Source organism: Schistocerca piceifrons, chromosome X (assembly GCF_021461385.2).
Source record: "Schistocerca piceifrons isolate TAMUIC-IGC-003096 chromosome X, iqSchPice1.1, whole genome shotgun sequence".
Classification (NCBI taxonomy): Eukaryota; Metazoa; Arthropoda; class Insecta; order Orthoptera; family Acrididae; genus Schistocerca; species Schistocerca piceifrons.
This window is the reverse complement of record NC_060149.1, coordinates 751,528,582-751,554,691: the sequence shown is the minus strand read 5'-3', so window position 1 is coordinate 751,554,691 and position 26,110 is coordinate 751,528,582. Positions and strand designations below refer to the sequence as shown.

Below are 26,110 nucleotides of genomic sequence, written 5' to 3'. Positions count from 1 at the left end.
TAGCAAAAAAGGTGAAGCATTCAGAAGATCTGGTCAGGTGCCAATGTAACTTTGTATATGTACACATTATTGCTGGGTATGTAAATGATTTAGAGTTGCAGTCCTCTGTGACAGGTAGAACACGATATTGCACTTCTTCTATGTTAAGAAGAATGGTACAATGACCCTTCGACATACATGCATGTCCAAAGGAACAGTGTATCATTTTTTTTTAATAACACAGGCACTTCAGTATTGTGTCTATCCACCGATATGAGGCAGTGACTTTCAATTAAAGTGTCCTTCCCTATACAGGAATTATATTATGTGTATACAAGTACACATTGTGATGCAGGAATGACAAGATATGGAAGTTTGAGTCTGGCCACGAGTTGTGCACAGATAGTGGTTAAGGTGACCGCTCTCGTAAAGCAGGAAATTCGGGTTCAAGTCATGGACTGGCACAAATTTTCATTGTCATGATTGCCTTATACAGCTGATTACTGTCCATATTCACAACTTCAAATAAATTTCACGTACAGGTAGAACAGCCACCAGAGTGCATTAGTGTTGTTAGCAGACTTGGAAGGGTACATATAATGGGTGTGAACAGCACCACATGTTGAGTGATCACTGTGAAGGACACAGATATGCTGCATACTCGTGAGAGACAACATTACCGGTATCTGACAGTGTCTGAAAAGGGCCTCACAGTGGGTCTCTAGCCATTTGATCGAATCATGCTCTATCCAGATTTTTTGGCCAGTGTTGGTCAGCATGGGAACATGAGAGCAGTCATACTTGTCACTAAGGTTCAAGTCAATCATATCTGACCATAACAAGGGAGGATCACCACATTGTGCTCCAAGCACATCATAATCCATTCACAATTGCACCTGCCATTAGAGAACAAGCAATGGACTCCCTGCAACATTCTGCATCATGTGTGGACAGAGGCTTGCAGAAACCAGACTAGGGAATTATCAACCTCAGGCGTAGGCTGCCATTAAAAGCACACTGTGTTTGACGTGGTGTTGTGACTGGGAATCGTCGACTGATGATGAATTATGTAGCATTTGGAGAGGCACAGCAGTGTTCTTCTTTGTGTCATGATTTGGGGAGCCAGCAGGTATAATTTCAGGTCATGGTGGTTAACAATTGAGGGAACTGATAGCACAATGGTACGTCACCGACACCCTACATCCTCATGTGTTTCCTCTCATGCAACAGTACTTGGTGCCATTTTTGAACAGGTCAGCACTTGTCCACACAAGGCATAGGTCTCTGTGAACAGTCTGTGTGATTTTGAGCTACTCCCATGTCCAGCAAGATCGCCAGATCTGTCCCTGATAGAACATGTGGAGGACCAGCTTGGACGTCAACTCTGTTCCAGTGCCAGTATACAGGATATCACAGACAAGATACAACATTTGTGGCCCATTTTGACTCAAGGGAGGGTACAATGGGTATATGACATCCTTCCTAACCAAATCAGTGCACGTATCCAGGCCAGAGGGCGCGCACTGTCACACTGGTAGCTACTAAGTTCTTTGTAAAATTGACTCGATTGGTAATCACTGCAGTAACAAAAAAAATGACTCTGAGCACTATGGGACTCAACTGCTGAGGTCATTAGTCTCCTAGAACTTAGAACTAGTTAAACCTAACTAACCTAAGGACATCACAAACAGCCATGCCCGAGGCAGGACTCGAACCTGCGACCGTAGCGGTCTTGCGGTTCCAGACTGCAGCGCCTTTAACCGCATGGCCACTTCGGCCGGCTACTGCAGTAACAGTACATATTCTCTGAATCCATGAAGTTTCATTTTGTTCCCTCCTCCCCTTCAGGGTGCTTCAGTTTTCTGTTTGGCAGTGTATATTATTGAGCCAGCAGTCTTGCAGAATTTGTGACGCATACTATTGTCAATTGTTGTACAGTAATAGTCTCATGCGTGAATAAATTTGTAAATGTGGAATCTAATATTTCAGCTTTCTGTCTGTTGTATTCAGTTTCAGCACCATATTGATGCACAAGATATTGGGTAGAAGGTTTTGATCTGATCACTGACTTTATAGATTACCAACATTTCCTAGCATTTACCCTATATCTTTCACCTGGATCTGACTGTGGAAATTATTGTAGACCTGATGCATAGGTCTTTTGCAGATGCATGATCTGCCATTTACTTTTTTCTATTGGTGTTCCCACATTCCCTTTGTAATGAGAGTATTTCTGCAACATTCTCCAAACGAAGAAATGAAACCAAGATGGATAATTAGCTTTTATTACTCTTCTTGGTTTATTTATTTAGACTGCAGCTTACATCATCTTGGAGTTTTAATATTAATTCTTTTACATTTTTTGAATTTGAATCAAATCTTCTACATCTATAACGAGTGAGATAGCACAGTGGAAAGGCAGTGGTTCAAATCCCTGTGCACCCATCCAGAGTTAGGTTTCCTGTGATTTCTTTAAATCGCTTATGGCTTCTTTGTAAGTATCATCCCTGTAATAGCATCATGGTCACTAACCCTTTCTTTTTTGGTGACATTCTTGAAAAAATCAGCTCTGCTTGTAGAAAGAAAGTCTAAAATATTTTCTTATGCTTGTGGCCTGTCACACTAATTGCTGTTGTTGCATGCTTGTGCATGGCGTGATTTTATATATGTGACACATAATGAGAAGGAGTCAAAGAGGTAGTATGTGGCCCTATGGGTGCATTTCCTCCTGGTAGAAATGTATTACCAAAACACAAGAAATGCTGTGTATTCCCACCAACTCCATGCCACTAGCCCCTGGGCAATGGGTACACTGGGAGTACATGGCTAAGTTATGCAGGAGCGAAAAAGTGAGTCTTTCATGCAAAATCATACAGATTGTGCAAACTCAGCAGCAGAGGCAAATTCTTCAACTATAGTCTCGTATGTGCTCATGCCTCAACTGAAGAGAGAAGTGAAGAAGAGAATGATGCTTTTTATAACGCAAAACCCAGGATGGAATAATGACAATATTATTTTTTTCATAATATTTACTTTTTAGAATGAGTTAGATGAAGTATACAACAAATGGCTCAGAGGAGACTATAAGATAATTTTTGAAAATATGATAGCCAAAATTGGAAAAGAAGATGAATACCAGTCTTGCATTGGAAAGTCGTCTACATGATAAATCAAATGATAATGGGATCAGACTTTCACATGTTGCTCCCTTGAGAAATATGGTAGTGAGGTGTACAACGTTCAGTCACAAAGATATACATAAAATGATGTGGAAATCTCCAGATGGTATACCTTTAATCAAATTGACTATCTCCTAATAGATGCAAGACATCTGTCCAACCTAATGAATGTTAGAAGCTATAGGGGTGCTAATTTTGACTCTCAATTAATAAAATATTTCAGGCCATTATGCTGTGACTGAAGGGATCCCTTCCCTTTGACCATGGTATAATAGCCTGGAATATTTTATTAATTGTGACAATTCTGGCCATGAAAGGTTACATTTTATAATTTTGACTCTGACCATTACCTTTTAATAGCAGTAATCAGAATCTGAATATCTAATGCAAAAGAGGTCATGGATCTCATGCAAATAAATTCCAAGGAGCCCGAGATTGCTCAAAGAGATTCTGACCTACTCAGGGGAGACCAGGCACACTTTTCTGACAATGAGAATATTGAGGAACTGTGGAAGAACCTACAAGACATCCTTACAAAAGCTGCTGTGTAGGAAGAGTAGATTCAGCCACACACAGTGGCCTGTTTGATGAAGAGTATGTTGTGACTTAGCAAGACAGCCAAGTCACAACGAGAGGAAGCCGAAAGGCACGCGTTAAGCTCACGCAGATTGGCGTGAGGTCTGGAACAGGACAATGTCTTGAGAATTGCAATAAAGTACGAAAATCTTGTAATACTTAACTTTAATCCACATTTGTAGAACATCGCTCTTGATGATACATGCTTCACAATATTAATTATCAAAGCTATGGCGCCTTGCTAGGTCGTAGCCAATGACTTAGCTGAAGGCTATGCTAACTATCGTCTCGGCAAATGAGAGTGTATCGGTCAGTGTAGCTTCGCTAGCAAAGTCGGCTGTACAACTGGGGCGAGTGCTAGTACGTCTCTCTAGACCTGCCGTGTGGTGGCGCTCGGTCTGCTATCACTGACAGTGGCGACACGCGGGTCCGGCGTATACTAATGGACCGCGGCCGATTTAAAGGCTACCACCGAGCAAGTGTGGTGTCTGGCGGTGACATCACAGAGTACACATGAGAAATGAGTTACAACAATTCAAAATAAGGCCTACATTAAGACACAAAGGTAAACAGTATCCGAAGATCTGCAGACGATAGCAAGAAGAGAAGAAAAGAGGGTGCACAAAAATAAACAGAGAGCATGAAAAGAAAGAACTGGAAGAAATGGAGTAGCTGAAATGGATGAATGAGGTGAGAGCTTTTTATTGAAAGTTAAGTAAGAGCTGAAGGGATGGTGATGAATTTATGTAGAAATACAGATGGCTCAGTTACGAGTAGTGATGAAGCAATATGTAAAACATGGACAACATTTTGACTAACTGCTGAATGAGGATTTAGCGAAGAACCAAAGAATCTTATCCTCTGTAAATACAAGGAACTCAGAAACAGAAGAACAAGCAGAAACTGCTGAGGAAGCAGAGGCAGCCATCAAGAAACTGACGAATAATAAGGCCCAGGATTGGATCTAATACAAGCAGAGCTGATTAAAAATGCAGCCAAAGAATTTGTCAAGCATCTTCCCAAAATTATTTTTAAGGTTTGGATTGATGAATGTATTCCTGATGAATGGAACATAGGTGTCATATACCCAAAACTCAAAAAAGGTGATATCATCATGTGCTCTAACTATAGGAGAATTTGCCTATTATCTACAGCATCAAAATATTCTCAAATACCCTCTTTTGTAGACTTGCACCCTATGTTGAAAATGCTGTTAGTGACTATTAATGTGAAATCTGTAAAGGAAGATCTGCTATTAATCAGATCTTCACTATACAACAAATACTACAAAAATGTGAAAAATTTGAGATTGATACACATCACCTCTTAATAAACTTCAGGCCAGCCTATGACACTATTAACAGAAGGGAGCTATATATAACAGTGGAAGAGTTAGAGACTCCTAATAAACTGATCACCTTAGTGAAAGCTACTGTGGGGACAAAAAATTGGAGTAAAGTTAAAATACAGAATATGTTATCAAGTGCTGTGACTTCAAAAAAATGGAGCAAGACTGAGAGACTCATTATCCAGCCTTCTGTTTACTATAGCCTTTGAGAAGGTTATAAGCAATGCTATAAAGAAAAACTTACAGATAAATGAAGGGAAAACTAAGCATATGCCCACAGCTAAGGAAGGTTATCCTAATGAGCCCCCATTCACAGAAATTGTTTCGTGTAAGTTAGATGTCATGAGTAGTTTCACCTACTTTGTATCTGAAGTAAGAACAATGTCAGCTTTGAAATACCAAAAAGACTATTGTCCGCCTACACATGCTACCGTGACCTCAGAAAACATCTGAAACCTAAGCTGCTGTTTAGGAAAACTAAAGCTAAAGCTAAAGTTTTAGTGAGGCTGCGGCTCACATACAGTGCTGAAGCATGGGTATTAACGAGATTTGATGAAAATAAACTTGGCATATTTGAAAAAGAAAAAAATCTCTGGGCAAATTTTTGGGCCAGTAGGAGAAAATGGTGTCTAGAGAAGGATTTTCAGTTATGAATTATACAATCTATATAATGAACTAGACATTGTCAGTTTCATTAAGAGTAAAAGGTTGGAATGAGAAGGATGTGTACTGAAAGCTAATTAGAGAATGATTAAGAAGATATTCAATGCAGTGCCTGAAGGAACCAGGAGAGCTGGAAGACCAAGGGTAAGATGGGTGAGAAATGTGAGAGAGGATACAAGGAAAACTTAAATTCAGAATTTGTGCAGTCTGTCACTAAACAGGAAAGAGTGGAATAATCTTCTACAGAAGTCCAAGGTTCACAAAGGGTTGTTGTGCCAATGATGATGAACATGAACACAGAAGGGATTCTCACATGAGGGATAAACAAATGAAACAATAGCTCACAGTCTAGTCTTTACCTACATTCTGACTGGCTTTAAGGAGAGAGATTAGTATACATGACACCTCACTTTGCTCTCACATCACAGATTCAGCTAGAGAATTTAGGTGTTTTGCAAATAAGTGTTGGTATATGAGATTTAACTTTAGAAAATTCTTGCCTACTTCTGATGCATACCATGGGCATTTATGCCAACAGAGGTAACTACACTCTATCGTATGTTAAAATCAGTGATATGACATACTTTCTTATTGATCCCATTTCTGTTTGTGATACTACAATGAGAGCAAATAAAACATTTGGTAAAAAATAAATGAAACTCTTCACATTATTAACAAACTGCACACAGTGTATTAACATACAACTGTCTCGAATTTTAAACTCTTTCCAGCAAATTGAATGTTCAGAGAAATTTCGAGCTTGCAGCCAGTCTCCATTAACTACATTCCATGATGAGAATTTGTGCTATTTTAAATGGAATAATTGCCAACAAAGGGGGAAAAGCTAGAGATTTTGCCAGCATGATCTCTTTATCTGTGTCCTGTTTCTTGGGTCTAACTGTTAATCTGTGTGTAGAATATCCATTTTCCCTGAAACTGTATATAAGTTGGCAAGCTCTTTAGGCCAACTATCTGGATCTGGGACTGTGTGAGCTTTGTGTTCAAGCATTTTAAGCACACTCATAGTTTGCAACGATTGATGACAACTTAATGATTGGAAATACAGATCCATATGAGTGGGCTTATGATAAACTAAATGCCAATAGAGGCATCATTCTTCTATCTAACCAAAACATTCAGGGAAGGTGACATCCATATTTCTCTATTTCCACAGTGTACCAGATATTCATATGAATGGAGTTGAGGTGATGTAAAAACTTCATTACTTTATCTTCTCAGTGAGCCATACTATGAAAGTATCACCTACATATCTCCAAAATACAGTTGGCTGTTTCAAGCCCTCTGTCCTCAAAGTACTACACAAAAATATTGGCCATCAGGAAAGACAGAGCATGGCAATGCCATCATTCTGCTCAAAATATTCTTGTTTGAACATAAAGATGGTTGAGAAAAGAGCATGCTGAAACAAAACAGTGTTGATCCACCTGAAACTTATTACCAGTTAGTGCCAGAGTATCTGCAAGAGGGGCCTTTGTGAAAAGTGAGACTACATCAAAGCTAAGTAAATGGTCTGAACTGCTTAGAAGGAGAGTCCCCAGTCTATTGATAAAATCAGCTGAGTTACATATATGATGTGCTTTTGCCCACCAATGATCTCAGCAAGGAAGCAAGATGTTTGGCTTAATCATATGCAGGAGCACCCTGAATGTTACTATATGCTGATGATGAGCTACAGGCCAGTGAAGATAAGAATGATCTACAACTTCAAACCTGGAATGACTGCCTTGCAGATGTAGGACTATGGTTCAATGTGTTGAAAACATACTACCTTTCCACAGATTTAAATGACTCTGCAACCATCAGAATCAATGGTGTTGACCTCGCAACACCAAGGACTTTTAAGTACCTGGGCTCGACAATTGCTGCCGATGAAAATCTCAGTGCAGAAATCTCCAGCCACCTTAGCAGTGCATGGCTCAAATGGTGTTCCATTACTGGAGTACTATGCGACAAGAACATTCCAAACAGGCTCAAATGAAAAGTATACTGATTGTTAATCCATCCAGTTGCACTGTATGGGGCTGACTGCTGGCCTTCAACAAAGGAAGAAGAGCAAAGACTTGCTGTTATGGAGACGAAAATGCTTAGGTGGACATCGGGATTAATGTTGCATGACCACGACACAAATAATCAGGCTATACGGTGTTGCACCAATAGTTCACAAAATGAGAGAAAGCCGCTTACATTAGAACGGGCATGTCCTTAGAGCAGATGAGACAACAGTGGCAAAGACTTGTTTCAATCTAAATGTAAATGGGAAATAGCCAGCAGGATGACCAAGGCAGCGATGGCTTGACACCTTGCATTAAAATCTCATGATCTCAGGCCTTCACCCTGATCAGGCACAATGATCTAAGGAGGAACAGGAGGAGGGAGAGGGAGAGGGAGAAGAAGAAGAAGAAGAAGAAGAAGAAGAAGAAGAAGAAGAAGAAGAAGAAGAAATGTAGGAGCACCAATGTTGCTTACTATTGGCCATAAAGGTATACCTGGCCATAAAAGTAGACCTCCTTCATGAATTTTAGAAGGCCATACAGTCTTGGTAGGGCTCAACCAAGGAGTCTTAACCTCTTGATGGTCTCTGGATGTAACGAGAAAGATGTCAGGACTGCAGACGTTTTCTGTTGCACGTGTCCTGTAGAATAATAATTGATCTTCCTATAAGTAGAATCACTTAGTAGACAGTATGTCTTATCAACATACAAATTACAGTTACATTTTGTCAGCCTTCAGAACCATTATATCTGGGTCCTCTCAGAGATTTCATAGTGCAGCACTTTCTGTTGAGGTTAAGTTATTGTGTTAATGAGGAGCTTTCAAAACAACCCCAGCAAATTCCTTTTCTTATTTATTCTGCAGCATCCAATGGAAGGTGTCACACAGCTTCTGAAACATCACTCACAAAACTTATTGTTGCTGCAAAACTGGGGCCTTCACCTATTGCCAAGAGCATTACATAGTCCACATTTTTCTCCATGAAGTTGACAACAGTACGTTGTGCAGTTATCCCTGTGATGATGACTACTATGGCAACAGATGATCAGATTTTACCTGTGAAGAACTTGCACCCTTATGGATCCAATTGAACTTGGCCAAGGTCATATCATCAGCCCAATCGCATGATACAGGAGAGAGGTGTGCTGCAGCTTTAAATGCAGGTGGTACAATTTATTTGAAATGGCATCCAACCTTTGTCTTATGTAACAAATCCTCTCTTGGACAATAGCACAACTATCCTTCTCCATCATCTTCTGTGCAGCAGTAGTCATAAGTGTGTCACTCTGGCAAATTTTAGTATTATGCTGTGGCCCCTAAAGTTCAATAAAAATGTTGAAGAACTATGAAGTTTTGTTCTCTTAAGATGCAGCTTGTCAAAACTCTGGACTGTGAGATCACTTCCTCCCCATACAGGCATCTGATCTGAATTTTAAAATTTTCCCAGGAAATTGAATACTCAAAGAAATTTCAAGCTTGTAGCTAATAGCCATTAACTACCTTCCATGACATTTCGACTAAGCACCTGCCAGCCATCCTCAGGTGAGCCATCAGAGACTGATGGAGACATCCTCCATTTCAAAATTTTTAATGCACTATGAGTATTCCATGCGTGTGTTAAGATTATGATAACAGATAGACCATACCAGCTCACCATTCGTTATTGCCAACAGTGTGCACTGTCATCTATGATTAGTGCAAATCATGGAGATGATAGCGTTCCATGCATTATCCAACTGGTAGCCACTATCATAGTTCATCAAATTTTCTACCATGTGTTTTTTATGGCTTCTTTAATAATGGAGTCCCAAAAAGATGTTGATGTGACCAAAATGATTGTTTTATCATACTCCATTGAATGTCCAATGGATACATAATGTTCATGATAGCTGACTTGCTTGGTTGCAAAATGCAAGCAACATAGATATTCGGTGCAGTTTTCTTCCACGTTGTGTGTGGTCTGGCCTATATAAGCTATGATCAAATGAGCAAACAATGGCCCAGCATTTATTGAATAGCCTTGATATGCATACTTTTAGATTTTGATGCATTTTCTTAATCTGATCAAATATTGGTTGTTGATTCTGAAATGATGTTTGTTCTGTCTACATGATAGTTTTCTTTAATTTTATTATTCATCTAGTGATTCAATTAGCTGCACACAGACCACACTCAATAATTTTAGCTGAGATCTGACTTCATTTTAAATCACGGCAGCCATACCACCCACATAATGATCTATGTTACCATTTCCAACAAGACACAGACTTGTGCAAATGTTGTTTGCTAATAAAAATTGTAAAGACAGTCCCCTGACTCTCATTAAATCATAGATCTCTGATGCAATTTTAATGTGAATGCACTAGCAAATGCAAAAGGATGACTGTCAGAAAGTTGCAATATGACATTACTTTACTCAGTGACTGGTTTGGGTAGTGCATCGTCTGGCTGAACAGAATTGGGCCATTCTGGCTAATTGTTGTGAGCCATTGTCATTGAGTGTACTGAACCATTAAACAGTATGAATATTTGTATATGTGCCTGTACAACTGGCATAGTCTATGAAAATTATTGACTTTACAATAAACATTTTCATTTTTAAAAAACCAAATACATTTTAAGCAACAGTGAATAGATAGAATATATGCTGTTTGGTGCAAAACAAAAACCTGCCATATGCTTATAGGCTGTATTTTTTTCTTTTTGCGCCAAACTGCAACTGATAACTGTATTTTGATTTTTCAAGGATGAAACTGTTTATTGTGGTGTTCACAAATATCACAGACTATGCCAGTTATACAGTACATAACCAAATGTTTATTATGCTTAATGACCATGGCATATGACAACAATGACTTGCCACAGTTAGCCAGTATGACTAAGGTTCATTCGCCTAAATAGTTATAATGCTACTGAATCAAATCATTGAATAACTTAAAGTCATGTTGCAGCTACCCAGGGGTAAATTCTTCTTCATTTGTCAAATATGTAGAAGCTGAGAAGAACCATCTTCCCAAAACATATCATGAGCGAAACTTTCTTTCAAATTAAAACTGTTTGCTGGACTAAAATACGAACTCAGGACCTTTACCTTTTGCATGCAAGTGCTCTATATCATGAGCAATTGAGTTGGAAACACTTATATAGTAACGCCTAGTATATTGTTCTCCCATGATGAAACCAGCAACACTTTGTGACAATGGCTCCGTGAAACTTTGAAAGTATTACCAACTCATCCTGATCCATGACCGTTCAACAGCCACTCACAACTCACAGAAATTGATTGGAACTGGGTCCAGACATGTTGTCTGTGGAGTGTTTCTCACCCCATTTCAACACAATCTGAGAATGATTGTGTAGAATATTGTTGTGGTGAATGCACATTGCAGAGTGCTGTAGGTGAACAAATGGATGCACATTACTGGATAGTAGGCTCCTGTATTGTTTGAGAATGAGCAGGATGCTTTCTCCCACTATCCATGATAATATCTGTGGATCCTGCAACATATTGACATATTGTCAATATGTCTCATGCAAGTAGCCAGTACAAAGTCCAATCACATCCCAGTCATACGACACACCAAACTATTTCATTCACTATAATGGTAGGCATAGTCTTCCTCTCTAATAGAGCAGCTACCTCTCATTGAATTGTTATGAGTGCACATCAAAGTAAAGAGAAAGGAAGTATTACAACATACATAGAAGTGGATTTTTACATTATACTGTTAACCACAACACTGCAACTGTAACACACACCATGTTGCTTTTTCTTCTTTCTATTTTGCAACAAGCGTTGTTTCTTTGCAACATTAGCTTTATTTTCACCACTAGTTTGGAGAAGACACTTCAATTACAAGGTAACCCATCATCAGTAGTCATTGAAAATCTGTATATGCTATCTGTATAAGTTGTCTCATTGCTCACCTGATGTGCAAATTTTATCCAAAGTGAGTAACAAAAATAAGAATCATTTTGCGAAATGCATTTTTTGTGAACAATAAAACAGCAGTTCTCAAATGTTAAAAAGAAGATTAAAAAGCATTAAATCTGACATAATGAATATATTCCCTAACACATCCAGAAATATGAATAGTAAAACTGATTTTACTTACATATCGAATTCCTGTTAAACGCTTGGACAATGCTAAGTATGTGCCATTTAAGTAAAACAATGTAGTATGTATCTTCTCAAAAAATGGTAAACACTTTTCAGCCAATAGCATCAGTTTTGATGCTTTCTGGCACGCTTCCTCATCAGCATCACTTGTTGATGGCAGTTTATCTATGTACACTCGTAATTTCTTCATTAACCAAGTAAGTAGTAGTAGTCCTTCACATTGTGCAGAAATCATCACAAATCTTTCCTATAAAATTGAACATTTATAATACTGAATATATCTTATGTGCAAAAAACAATGCTAAAGAACCCCCACCAACTTAAATAACACAGTAAATCAGATAACAGTATGAAACTTCCTGGCAGATTAAAACTGTGTGCCCGACCGAGACTCGAACTCGGGAACTTTGCCTTTCGCGGGCAAGTGCTCTACCATCTGAGCTACCGAAGCACGACTCACGCCCGGTACTCACAGCTTTACTTCTGCCAGTATCTCGTCTCCTACCTTCCAAACTTTGAAAATCTCATTCTGCAGATAACAGTATATAATTTCAGATTAATTGTTATACAGACATAATACTGAGCTAACACTATTCACTATATCTTATGTTTAACATCTCACAGATTTCATTCGGGAGGAGCTTCACAGCATACTCGTGAATTAGTTGTATATCTTGCAGGATAACTATAGTGACCACTAGGACAGACTACAAAAAAACAAGTCAATGAAAAATGACAACAATACTAGCATTTGGACCAAATTAAATATTATTAGGAGTAAAAATTAGGAGTAAAAATGTACACGGCACTATCCAATATTTTTGAGTATTCACAACTAAAATCATAACTGCATACACCAGGTACCACTTCTGAATTACCTGTGTCTAATCCCCGTGCATCTTAGTTGTTGTTAAATTATTATTATTATTATTATTAGTTGTTAAATTCCTACACGAACATTCCCAGTAAAGTGCTCTCTGGCTCAATCCTACCTTCTGAGTGGTGTCAGCCATAATTATATTAATTAAAGGTGCAGAAACAGAATGATTGTAGTATAGATTCCATGGAAAATCTTGATTGCATGTATGTAGAGGAAACTAAATTATATGCCCAGTATGTGGAAGAAAACGAAATTCCACAATAGAACTGAATGCCAGCCCTTATAGTCATGATCTTAACGCTATATCTGCTGTGCTAAGGATAAACTGGTAAAATGTGGGACCCACTCCATATCACGTCATAATATAAATTTTTATCTTGCACATTAATATTTCTATTATATTTAGCTGTTGCTATAAACATGGCTAGTGCAAAGCAAATAAAAACTTGCAGTATCTTCTTCTGTGGTACTACAGTCCTTGGTGAGCCTTGGCTTCTTCAACTATTTTCCTCCATGCTTCTTGATTTTTTGCAGATCTTTTCCACTTAATAATTTTTCTTATATCAGAAGCAGATGTGGGTCAGATGCAAAACTAATTTTTATGACATCAAATAACTTAACATATTTAATAAAAACTATGCTACAAAACTGATGCATTGAAAAACTAAAGGAGATTATAATTCACATATTCAATGAAAAATGTTTAACTGTAGCAGAAAGGTTAATAAGTACTCATGCAGGAGTGAAAATTACTCAACTGAAATCACATTTCTCAACTGCTGCCATGATCAGCTATTGAACTGCTCTGCACTTCTCTATAGTAAACTAATGTGACGATGGTACATTTACTACACCCATGAGTACTATAATAATGTCCTGTCATAACCACAATCCTGTCCAAATCCAAAAGCATGGTTGTCAGTGAAGTACAGTACTTAGCACTGAAGGCACATTTATTAGGAACACCAGTGTACAAACAGAACAGAACAGGACTGGATGGAGAGTATTTCTATTTATACAAACACAGACTCTTCCAGCACATGTAAACATTACAATCATAAGAAATTTAGAGAACTTTCTAGAAATAATAAATACTAAATAACAAATATTTGCTGCTGATCGCATCTGATGTGGCAGGCTACAGCACGCCAGCCACCACTACTATTCACTACTCTGGATTGTATGCACCATAGCTCGCAGCATTGCTCCCACTCCTGGAAAGACAGCGACCTGCTATTTCTGACATTTTCACTCCAGCCAAGTACAGCATGAGGTGTTTCATGCAGTCATCCTGAGTATTGTCCAGTTAAAACAGAAACCGTGTATCCATTGCTGTTTCAGTCTCACGACTGTGAAGCAGAATGAACAGTGTGAAGCCTGTAGTGCATTGTTTTGCTGTGTTATATGCAAATGTCATGACGGGCAGTACTGTATCCTAATCCCTCTGTTCCACACCAACACACATCGTCTTATTATAGCATTTTGTGAGGCCTTTCATCTGTGGGTGGTATCTTGTGGTGCTGTCACAATGTGAAATTACCTCTGCTAGTAGTCTTGACCGGAAAACTTTTCCACAATCAGAAATCATGACATGTGGTGCTCCGTGCTTCAAATTGATGTCTTCTACAAGAGACTTTGCAATTTTTGGAGCTTCAGCATCTGGCACAGCTTTGGTGTCAATGTAGTTGGTGAAGCACTCACAGTACATATTTTTACCCATTGATGTCCACTTGTTTGTGTTAGAACTGAATCTATCCTATAACAGCACAGCTAGTGTTGGTGTGAAGTTCTGTCTTGGCATTCTTGTCATACAATGCTATGGCTGGAGAAGATGGTAGCACCTGTTTAAGGTCAAAACATCTTTCCTGCACCTTATTCCAGGAAAATTTGCTGTCTCGCTGCAGTAGTTCTTGCAAGGGATATGCCTTGGTACAGCAGTGAATCACCGGTAGTGCTAGCATATTCCAAGAAAACTTCTCACATCATGAATGTGTCAAGATGTCAGAAAATTCATGACTGCTCATATTGCCTCTGGATCATGACAGACTCCCTTGTCATTAACTAGGTGCCTCAAGATTTTTATTTCATGGGAGACAAAGTGGCACTTTTTCAAATTCAGGTGGAGGCCTGCAGTCAGAACAAACTTCAACATGGCTGTGAGCCAACTTAGGTGTTCTTCAAATGTCTTTGAAAACACAACAATGTCATATAAATAGCAAAGTCAAGCTGTCCAAGCAGATTATCTGTCATATGTTCAAAGGTTGCTAGGGCATTATATATTCAAACAGTATAACAATGAACTCATAGAGGTCATCAGGTGTTATAAAGGCAATCTTTTAACTCTTAGAGGCAGTCTTTTCTGGTCAGACCTGTCAACCTGGACTTGCCAGTAGCCTGTCTGCATGCCCATAGTTGAGAAATACTTTGCTCTCTTCAAGCTGTCTAGGGTGCACGGCAATGGAGAAACATCATCTTTCATGATTTTGTTCTGTTTTTATAGTCAACACAGAAATGCCATGTGCCATCCTTCTTCTACCACAGCAGAGGACCAAGTACTCTCAGATGGTATCTTCTCCATTTCCAAATTATGTGTCATCCAGCTGGCGACACACTATATGAGCACTGGCTGGTTGGTGGATGATCTCCATTGTTGGTATGGTGTTTTACCATAGGCCCCTTGGTATGTCTTTTCCCCCACCTGGATTTGAGAGCACCAAAAAATTGGCACGGATTGGCTTACACTCACCAATGTTATTCCTCAGTCAGGCCAAATCTTTTTGACAGTTTCTTAGTAGGTTCCTCCACAATTTCATCTGTAATGGGAGTAGAGCATGTTTCTTCAAAGATGGCACACTGAGCTGCCTGGATTGGTTTGACTGTTCCAAAGCATATACCTTCTGGTTTGAGTTGTTGCTACTCATGACAATTAGTGATCCAAAGTTTTCCTTGCCCACACCTGTAATACTTAAAATTGTCACTGGTATGAGGATTTCTTTTATGAGACTGAGTACTTTTCTTTTTTTTTTTTTTTTTCAATCGAAAAAATCTTCACAGTTTAACTGAGTATCTAGACTGATGACTGGAGCTCATCTCTGCCAAGATCAATTTCGTAATGTGTGCTTGTTGGAATAGCTTCACCAGTCTCAAGCTCTGATCTTCCACAATCTACAACTGCTTGTGATGTCTACATTCTGTTGAACAACAAATTCGAAGGCCGGTGTTCTGTCATTGATAGTCATTCTTGTAATACATATTCCTGTTGGCTAGATGTATTTCCCATTTGCGACCTTCAGCACAATTGCTTTCTTATTGTGGAGCATAGTCTTCCTCAGCTGGCAATGATAAGTATTTCATATTAAAGAGAAAGAAGGCACCAAGTCAACTCGTGCCTTGACAGTTCGAATGTCAATGATAACGTCAGTTAGATTTCCTGAAATATTGGTAACTGTCATACAGTGAGGATTTTAGTCTGTGGTGGCCCCATCTCCACAGGTTGGTTGGTTGGTTGGTTGATTGCTTGGTTTGGGGTCATCAGTCCCATTGGATTAGGGAAGGATGGGGCAGGAAGTTGGTCATGCCCTTCCAAAGGAACCATCCTGGCATTTGGCTGAAGTGACTTAGGGAAATCATAGAAAACCTAACTCAGGATGGCTGGGTGCATGTTTGAACTGTTATCCTCCCAAACACCTGTTCTTCTGCAGGGCATTATACTCACAAGAGGAGTTTGTTGTACCTGTGTTGGTCGCATGCTCGGTTGTTGTTTGAAGGTTGTTGTATAGGAGAATTGGCTGAGTCCATTCTTCATGGCACATTCGGATAGTGGCAACAATTGTTGCTAATAATCAATACATCTCTTCTTCAATGTTCTCTATTGCCTCCTAATGCCTAGTGTTGAAATTCATAGCTGCTATCTCTTGTGTATTTGATCCATTATTTCTGGATGCCATAAATTGCTGTCTCTCTTTTGTTACTACCTGGTGTATGAGAGAGGCCAGGTTGTGATGGCCTTTCACAGCTGCCATAGGGACCACATTTGGGAGTCAGTCATACCTCTTTTGTCCGACTCGCACACACACACACACACACACACTCTCTCTCTCTCTCTCTCTCTCTCTCTCTCTCTCTCTCTCACTCTCTTTTCTTTTTTGCTGCATTTTCTTGATCTGCTGGCACCTCTTGATGAATTCCTCTATTGTGGTGACTTCCTTTGCCAGAAGAGATTGTTAAATGTCTTCTGTGCCTCCTTTCAACAAATGTGACATTTTGTTGGATTCTATCATATTTGGATTCACACTGTGGCATATGGCCAAAACATTCTGTACGTAACGCTGCCATTTCCTCATGATGTTGGGCACTGTCTTTCAATTGTTCTTGTGCTAAGCAGAGTTGCTGCTGATTGTCAGCAATTGTTCTTTTTTTCAATTTGGCCTGGAATTTGTTCCAACTATTGAGCTTCTGTTCATTGTTCTTGAACGACTACTGGGTTGTACACATTTGCCAAGCACATCATGTCATCCTACCTATTTTACTTGGTAAGTGTCAGTTGAACCTTTCAGCAAATTTGATAGGATCCCAACCAGCATCTCCAAAAACACTGATGAAAGCATGACACGTAGCTGACTTACTGTTGTTTTTGAGTCCACTCATCTCTGAATATATGGACATTATCAATGATGTGGCATTGGTATTTCATTTCCTTTCCATGTATTCAATGGCTTTTACAGTGCGTAATTGGATCCATGGTGATGCAGATGTATTGACGTACCTGGTGTTTCGATTAAATAGTCCCACATCTAACCACAATCAATTCCAAATCCAAAAGTAGGGATGCCAATGTCATATAACACTTAGCAATGAAAGCACATTTATATGGACACCGAGGTATAGACAGCACAATACTGTCTCCTGGATAGTGTGCGCTGATATTTATACAAATGCTGAATATTCCAGAATATGCAAATGTAACTAACATAAGAAATTTTGAGAACCTTCTAGAAATGATAAATACTACGTAACAAATATTTCCTAGTGATCGGATCGGAACTGGCGATGCACAGTACACAGGCCAGTGACCCTAACTACTGCTCCACACTGCACACAGCACAGTCTGTGGCAAACAAGACTACATGAAACTCAAGACTTGAGTCAGGAAAGTCTACTTGCTGTAAGTGGATGGAGATGCACATAATACTTACAAATTTGCTTGGAACTTTTCTCAGTGACTGGTCAACCATTACAATTCCAGTGTACTCCTCGCCTAGTGTTTGAAAACCACTTAATGTAGTTAAAGCATAATACAGGTTTCTTGAACCAACTGAAGTCCATTTACTGTATTTACGGAACCAATGACTGCCTAAGAAATTAAGAATAAGTAATATTAGTAATTGTGGCTCACACAAAATTTTATTTGATGAACAGACATAAAAAAACTAATCTTAATCAGAGAAGTAAGGATCACTGATTCAGCGCATATATGAATGCTATTTTGGAGGTTACATATCAGGGCAGAATCATAAATACTATAGACACCTCATTATAATTTTGAGATCTTAATGTTGTGGCTATAAATATTGAGCCCAGTGATACTGATCTGTAACATAACCCAACACTCTTGTTGTTGTGGTCTTCAGTCCTGAGACTGATTTGATGCAGCTCTCTATGCTACTCTACCCTGTGCAAGCTTCTTGATCTTCCAGTACATACTGCAGCCTACATCCTTCTGAATCTGCTTAGTGTATTCATCTCTTGGTCTCCCTCTACGATTTTTACCCTCCACACAGCCCTCCAATGCTAAATTTGTGATCCCTTGATGCCTCAGAACATGTCCTACCAACCAGTCCCTTCTTCTTGTCAAGTTGTGCCACAAACTCCTCTTTTCCCCAATTCTATTCAATACCTCCTCATTAGTTATGTGATCTACCCATCTAATCATCAGCATTATTCTGTAGCACCACATTTTGAAAGCTTCTATTCTCTTCTTGTCCAAACTATTTATCGTCCATGTTTCACTTCCATACATGGCTACACTCCATACAAATACTTTCAGAAACGAATTCCTGACACTTAAATCTATACTTGATGTTAACAAATTTCTCTTCTTCAGAAACGCTTTCCTTGCCATTGCCAGTCTACATTTTATATGCTCTCTACTTCGACAATCATCAGTTATTTTGCTCCCCAAATAGCAAAACTGCTTTACTACTTTAAGTGTCTCATTTCCTAATCTAATTCCCTCAGCATCACCCGACTTAATTCGACTACATTCCATTATCCTCGTTTTGCTTTTGTTGATGTTCATCTTATATCCTCCTTTCAAAACACTATCCATTCTGTTCTACTGCTCTTCCAAGTCCTTTGCTGTCTCTGACAGAATTAGAATGTCATCAGCGAACCTCAAAGTTTTTATTTCTTCTCCATGGATTTTAATACCTACTCTGAACTTTTCTTTTGTTTCCTTTACTGCTTGCTCAATACACAGATTGAATAACATCGGGGACAGGCTACAACCCTATCTCACTCCCTTCCCAACAACTGCTTCCCTTTCATGTCCCTCGACTCTTATAACTGCCATCTGCTTTCTGTACAAATTGTAAATAGCCTTTCGCTCCCTGTATTTTACCTCTGCCACCTTCAGAATTTGAAAGAGAGTATTCCAGTCAACATTGTCAAAAGCTTTCTCTAAGTCTACAAATGCTAGAAATGTAGTTTTTCCTTTCCTTAATCTATTTTCTAAGATAAGTCATAGGGTCAGTATTGCCTCACGTGTTCCAACATTTCTACAGAATCGAAACTGATCTTCCCCGAGGTCGACTTCTACCAGATTTCCATTCGTCTGTAAAGAATTCACGTTAGTATTTTGCAGCTGTGACTTATTAAACTGATAGTTTGGTAATTTTCACATGTCAACACCTGCTTTCTTTGAGATTGGAATTATTATATTCTTCTTGAAGTCTGAGGGTATTTCACCTGTCTCATACATCTTGGTCACCAGATGGTAAAGTTTTGTCAGGACTGGTTCTCCCAAGGCCGTCAATAGTTCTAATGGAATGTTGTCTACTCCCGGGGCCTTGTTTTGACTCAGGTCTTTCAGTGCTCTGTCAAACTCTTCACGCAGTATCGTATCTCCAATTTCATCTTCACCTATATCCTCTTCCATTTCCATAATATTGTCCTCAAGTACATCACTCTTGTATAGACCCTCTATATACTCCTTCCACCTTTCTGCTTTCCCTTCTTTGCTTAGAACTGGGTTTCCATCTGAACTCTTGATATTCATACAAGTGGCTCTCTTTTCTCCAAAGGTCTCTTTAATTTTCCTGTAGGCAGTATCTATCTTACCCCTAGTGAGATAAGCCATCCCTGCTTAGCCATTTTGCACTTCCTGTCGATCTCATTTTTGAGACGTTTGTATTCCTTTTTGCCTGCTTCACTTACTGCATTTTTGTGTTTTCTCCTTTTACCTACTTGGTCTTCTGCTGCCTTCACTATTTCATCCCTCAAAGCTACCCATTCTTCTTCTACTGTATTTCTTTCCCCCATTCCTGTCAATTGTTCCCTTATGCTCTCCCGGAAACTCTGTACAACCTCTGGTTCTTTCAGTTTATCCAGGTCCCATCTCCTTAAATTCCCACCTTTTTGCAGTTTCTTCAGTTTTAATCTACAGTTCATAACCAATAGATTGTGGTCAGATTCCACATCTGCCCCTGGAAATGTCTTACAATTTAGAACCTGGTTCCTAAATCTCTGTCTTACCATTATATAATCTGATACCTTCTAGTATGTCCAGGATTCTTCCATGTATACAACCTTCTTTTATGATTCTTAAACCACATGTTAGCTATGACTGAGTTATGCTCTGTGCAAAATTCTACCAGACGGCTTCCTCTTTCATTTCTTACTCCCAATCCATATTCACCATGTTTCCTTCTCTCCCTTTACCTACTCTCGAATTCCAGTCACCCATGACTATTAAATTTTCATCTCCCTTCACTAGCTGAATAATTTCTTTTATCTCATCATACATTTCATCAATTTCTTCATCACCTGCAGAGCTACTTGGCATATAAACTTGTACTACTGTAGTGGGCATGGGCTTCGTGTCTATCTTGGCCACAATAATGCGTTCACTCCAACACTTTTACTACACACAAAATGGTGGTGTTCAGTTCAAGGTAGAAACTTAACAAAGCATACACTGAGGTGGCAAAAGTCATGGAATATCTCCTAATATTGTGTCAGACTTCTTTTGCCCAGCAAAGAGCAAAAACTCAATGTGGCGTTGACTCAAGAAGTTGTTGGAAGTCCTCTGCAAAAAACACTGAGCCATGCTGTCTCTATAGCTGTCCATAATTGCAAAAGTATTGCTGATGCATGATATTGTGCACGAACTGACCTCTTGATTATGTCTCACAAATGTTCAATGGTTGTCCAAATCATTCACTCGAATTGTCCAGACTATCCTTCAAACCAATTGCGAGCAATTGTGGCTCGGTGACATGGCACATTGTCAGCCAGACGTCAGACGTCAGTGTAGTCACGGCCCTAGCTGGCCACCCAGGTCACCTGATCTGTCAGCAAGTGATTACTTTGTGTGGGGAGGCTTCAAGTCTAAGATGTGTCACAACAACCATCATAGTCTTTAAGAACTGTAGTAGAACATTTAAAATGAGATTGTAGCAATTCCAACAGCAGCTTCAATCCGCATTCAGAAATTTGCTGACTAGAGCCCAAAAAAGCCAAGAGATGAATGGTGGTCACTTTCAACTTCTGCTATAGTCAGGTTAGTGCTGTATTCCTTTTCACTGTTTGTGTATGCGATAGTTCAGCCACCTGTATATGTGCATATTGCTATCCCAAGACTTTTGTCACCTAAGTGTAAAGTGATATAGGACAAGTTGACCTCGACTGAAGATTATCAAATTGATATTTCAGTATTTCCATGCTGGTGGGGTTTGTTAATCAAAATTTTGTCTTTGTGTGACTTATTTTCAGTACAGAGAAGCCATTCTTGGCGATAAAGAACGATGTAAACACATGATCGCTACTGAGTGCGCCTTAAGTTATTGGAACTTTTCGGGTGGAGTTCACAACACAATACACCCAAAGAATATGCTATTGCAGCTTTTGGACTTAGAAGAAAGTGGAATCACTAGCTGGAGGGACATGGGAGCATTGCTTCGACAGACTGCACAGACAGTTGACTGTAGTGCAATGATTGCAGAATGAGTGGTGATGACATTAGCTCAGGACAAGTATGGCAAGAAGAATAGGCAGAAGTCCTTCAAAAGGCATTACACTATGAGAAGATAGTAGGATCATTCATCTTGCTGTGACTAATACATGGATGACAACAGCTGAAATCCAGGCGGAGTGTCACGACAATCTGTCTCAGAAACAGGTTAGTTGCTTAGTTTCAGCAATTTACAGTTAACTAAAACTAACTATGGAGTACAAGGAATTGTCACGCAGATGATTTCAGTTTTTGTTAGAAGTTAATTTACAATTGATTAAATTATTTTCATACTGGATAGATGGTGAAACATTTTTATAGCTATATACTTCCCTCCTTTCTGTGCCACACTGAGGCTGAGTGATGGATAGTGTAAATCATTTCTCCTTCTAGTATTATATTTATGAACGATACTGTTGTTTTGAAACTGGATTGATTGTTGACAATAAATTACACAGGGGAATAGATGTACTGTGATGCCGTTGTCAATATGCCCAACTGCTTAAAGAGCTGTCCCCAAGACGGTATAGAGTCGACACCTCAACACCATGTTATCTTTATTACATGCTTCTGTGTGACAAAGAGGGTTTTTTTTTTTTTTTTTTTTTTTTTTTTTTTTGCCTCCATGATGATTCACCAAGAATATGATGCCATAACACATTGAATGAAATATGGCAATTAAATGAACTGTTTGACATTTTCATCCCCAAGATTTGACATTATCAGTAAAGCAAGAACTGCATAGCTTTGATGTTTAAGATCCATAACATATGACTTCCATTTCAGGTTCATTGTTGTTGTTGTGGTCTTCAGTCCTGAGACTGGTTTGATGCAGCTCTCCATGCTACTCTATCCTGTGCAAGCTTCTTCGTCTCCCAGTACCTACTGCAACCTACATCCTTCTGAATCTGCTTAGTGTATTCATCTCTTGGTCTCCCTCTACGATTTTTACCCTCCACACTGCCCTCCAATACTAAATTGGTGATCCCTTGATACCTCACAACATGTCCTACCAACCGATCCCTTCTTCTGGTCAAGTTGTGCCACAAACTTCTCTTCTCCCCAATCCTATTCAATACTTCCTCATTAGTTATGTGATCTACCCATCTAATCTTCAGCGTTCTACGGAATTCAAACTGATCCCCCCCGAGGTCGGCTTCTACTAGTTTTTCCATTCGTCTGTAAAGAATTCATGTTAGTATTTTGCAGCTGTGACTTATTAAACTGATAGTTTGGTAATTTTCACATCTGTCAACACCTGCTTTCTTTGGGATTGGAATTGTTATATTCTTCTTGAAGTCTGAGGGTATTTCGCCTGTTCCATACTCCCAAGGCCGTCAGTAGTTCCAATGGAATGTTGTCTACTCCGGGGGCCTTGTTTCGACTTAGGTCTTTCAGTGCTCTATCAAACTCTTCACGCAGTATCGTATCTCCAATTTCTTCTTCATCTACATCCTCTTCCATTTCCATAATATTGTCCTCAAGTACATCGCTCTTGTATAGACCCTCTATATACTCCTTCCACCTTTCTGCTTTCCCTTCTTTTGCTTAGAACTGGGTTTCCATCTGAGCTCTTAATATTCATACAAGTGGTTCTCTTTTCTCCAAAGGTCTCTTTAATTTTCCTGTAGGCAGTATCTATCTTACCCTAGTGAGATAAGCCTCTACATCCTTACATTTGTCCTCTAGCCATCCCTGCTTAGCCATTTTGCGCTTTCTGTCGATCTCATTTTTGAGACGTTTGTATTCCTTTTTGCCTGCTTCATTTACAGCATTTTTATATTTTCTCCTTTCATCAATTAAATTCAATATTTCTTCTGTTACCCAAGGATTTCTACTAGCCCTCGTCTTTTTACCTACTTGATCCTCTGCTGCCTTCACTACTTCATCCCTCAGAGCTACCCATTCCTCTTCTACTGTATTTCTTTCCCCCTTTCCTGTCAATTGTTCCCTTATGCTCTCCCTGAAACTCTGTACAACCTCTGGTTCTTTCAGTTTATCCAGGTCCCATCTCCTTAAATTCCCACCTTTTTGCAGTTTCTTCAGTTTTAATCTACAGGTCATAACCAATAGATTGTGGTCAGAGTCCACATCTGCCCCTGGAAATGTCTTACAATTTAAAACCTGGTGCCTACATCTCTGTCTTACCATTATATAATCTATCAGAAACTTGTCAGTATCACCAGGATTCTTCCATGTATACAACCTTCTTTTATGATTCTTGAACCAAGTGTTAGCTATGATTAAGTTGTGCTCTGTGCAAAATTCTACCAGGCGGCTTCCTCTTTCATTTCTTAGCCCCAATCCATATTCACCTACTATGTTTCCTTCTCTCCCTTTTCCTACAACCGAATTACAGTCACCCATGACTATTAAATTTTCGTCACCCTTCACTATCTGAATAATTTCTTTTACTTCATCATACATTTCTTCAAGTTGTTCATCATCTGCAGAGCTAGTTGGCATATAAACTTGTACTACTGTAGTAGGTGTGGGCTTCGTATCTATCTTGGCCACAATAATGCGTTCACTATGCTGTTTGTAGTAGCTTACCCGCATTCCTATTTTCCTATTCATTATTAAACCTGTTCCTGCATTACCCCTATTTGATTTTGTGTTTATAACCCTGTAGTCACCTGACCAGAAGTCTTGTTCCTCCTGCCACTGAACTTCACTAATTCCCACTATATCTAACTTCAACCTATCCATTTCCCTTTTTAAATTTTCTAACCTACCTGCCCGATTAAGGGATCTGACATTCCATGCTCCAATCCGTAGAACACCAGTTTTCTTTCTCCTGGTAACGACATCCTCTTGAGTAGTCCCCACCCGGAGATCCGAATGGGGGACTATTTTACCTCCAGAATATTTTACCCAAGAGGACGCCATCATCATTTTATCATACAGTAAAGCTGCATGCCCTCGGGAAAAATTACGGCCGTAGTTTTGCCTTGCTTTCAGCCGTTCGCAGTACCAGCACAGCAAGGCCGTTTTGGTTATTGTTACAAGGCCAGATCAGTCGATCATCCAGACTGTTACCCTTGCAACTACTGAAAAGGCTGCTGCCCCTCTTCAGGAACCACACGTTTGTCTGGCCTCTCAACAGATACCCCTCCGTTGTGGTTGCACCTACAGTACGGCCGGCTATCTGTATCGCTGAGGCACGCAAGCCTCCCCACCAATGGCAAGGTCCATGGTTCATGGGGGGGGGGGGGGGTTCAGGTTCATACCAACATAAAAATCTAAGAATTTTGAACATTATATTTCATTTACTGATTTACCCTCTTGCATTACTTCTAATGGTCTGGTCTACAGTTGTGAAGCATTCAATTCCACATTTTGTGTTTTTTTTTCTAAATTCAGTGACAGAGCAATTATTAATTTTCTGGAAAATATTATTTACATTTCCAAGTATTGAAGTTACTGCACTAGGCTTGATTATAAGAAAAGGTACAGCAGTGAAATGGGCAATTTTGAAACTTCCATCAACAATACAAATGTATTCACAGTTATATAAAAGAAATACAGCATGAATTTACAAAGCTTGCAATTTAAAATGCCCATCACATGAAAAAGACATCATGCAGATGGGCATCATTTTCTTTCACATCTTTCAAGACTGGCACCTGAATTCAATTAACTTCCTCTCGAATTTGATCCTTCAGTTTCTAGATGGTGTGTGGTGGATCACACCAAAAGATCCGAGATTTCAAATGACCCGAAAGAAAAATATCACATGCTGAAAGGTCTGGGATCTTAGAGGCCAGGAAATATCCCTGTTCTTGGAGATGACCTGACCAGGAAAGATGTTCTATTACATGCTGTGAGGTTTGGCAAGTGGCCTCATCTTGTTGGAAGAACGTGTTTGCAGTTACAGGAAGATCAGCAAGCTGCCACACTATGAAATGGTTCAACACGTGAACATAATATTCTATACACCCACAGTAATAGCACTGGGTGCAGTTGTCTTTTTTTTTCTTACTTTTTTTCCTTCTTCCAAAGGGTGCCCATGGTTTCAAATGAGGATATGCCACACCACACTACCACTCTTCAATAGTGAAATGGTGTTTCATGAAGGATTTCAGGATTTTTGTGTGACCAGTATCTAAAGTTTTGCTTGTTA

At 39.3% G+C, this 26,110-nt stretch overlaps 1 protein-coding gene across 4 annotated transcripts in view; it reads right to left on the bottom strand.

Moving 5' to 3' along the window:
• The window catches only part of LOC124721663 (peroxisome biogenesis factor 10-like), a 123,952-nt gene that overhangs the window by 65,289 nt on the left and 32,553 nt on the right, over positions 1–26,110 (bottom strand). For all 4 annotated transcript variants that reach the window (XM_047246733.1, XM_047246735.1, XM_047246734.1 and 1 more), the window contains exons 3-4: positions 17,954–18,111; positions 11,874–12,125 (exon numbers count right to left, since the gene is read on the bottom strand). In XM_047246733.1, coding sequence (XP_047102689.1) covers positions 11,874–12,125; positions 17,954–18,111 — 410 coding nt within the window. The remainder of the gene's footprint in view (positions 1–11,873; positions 12,126–17,953; positions 18,112–26,110) is intronic.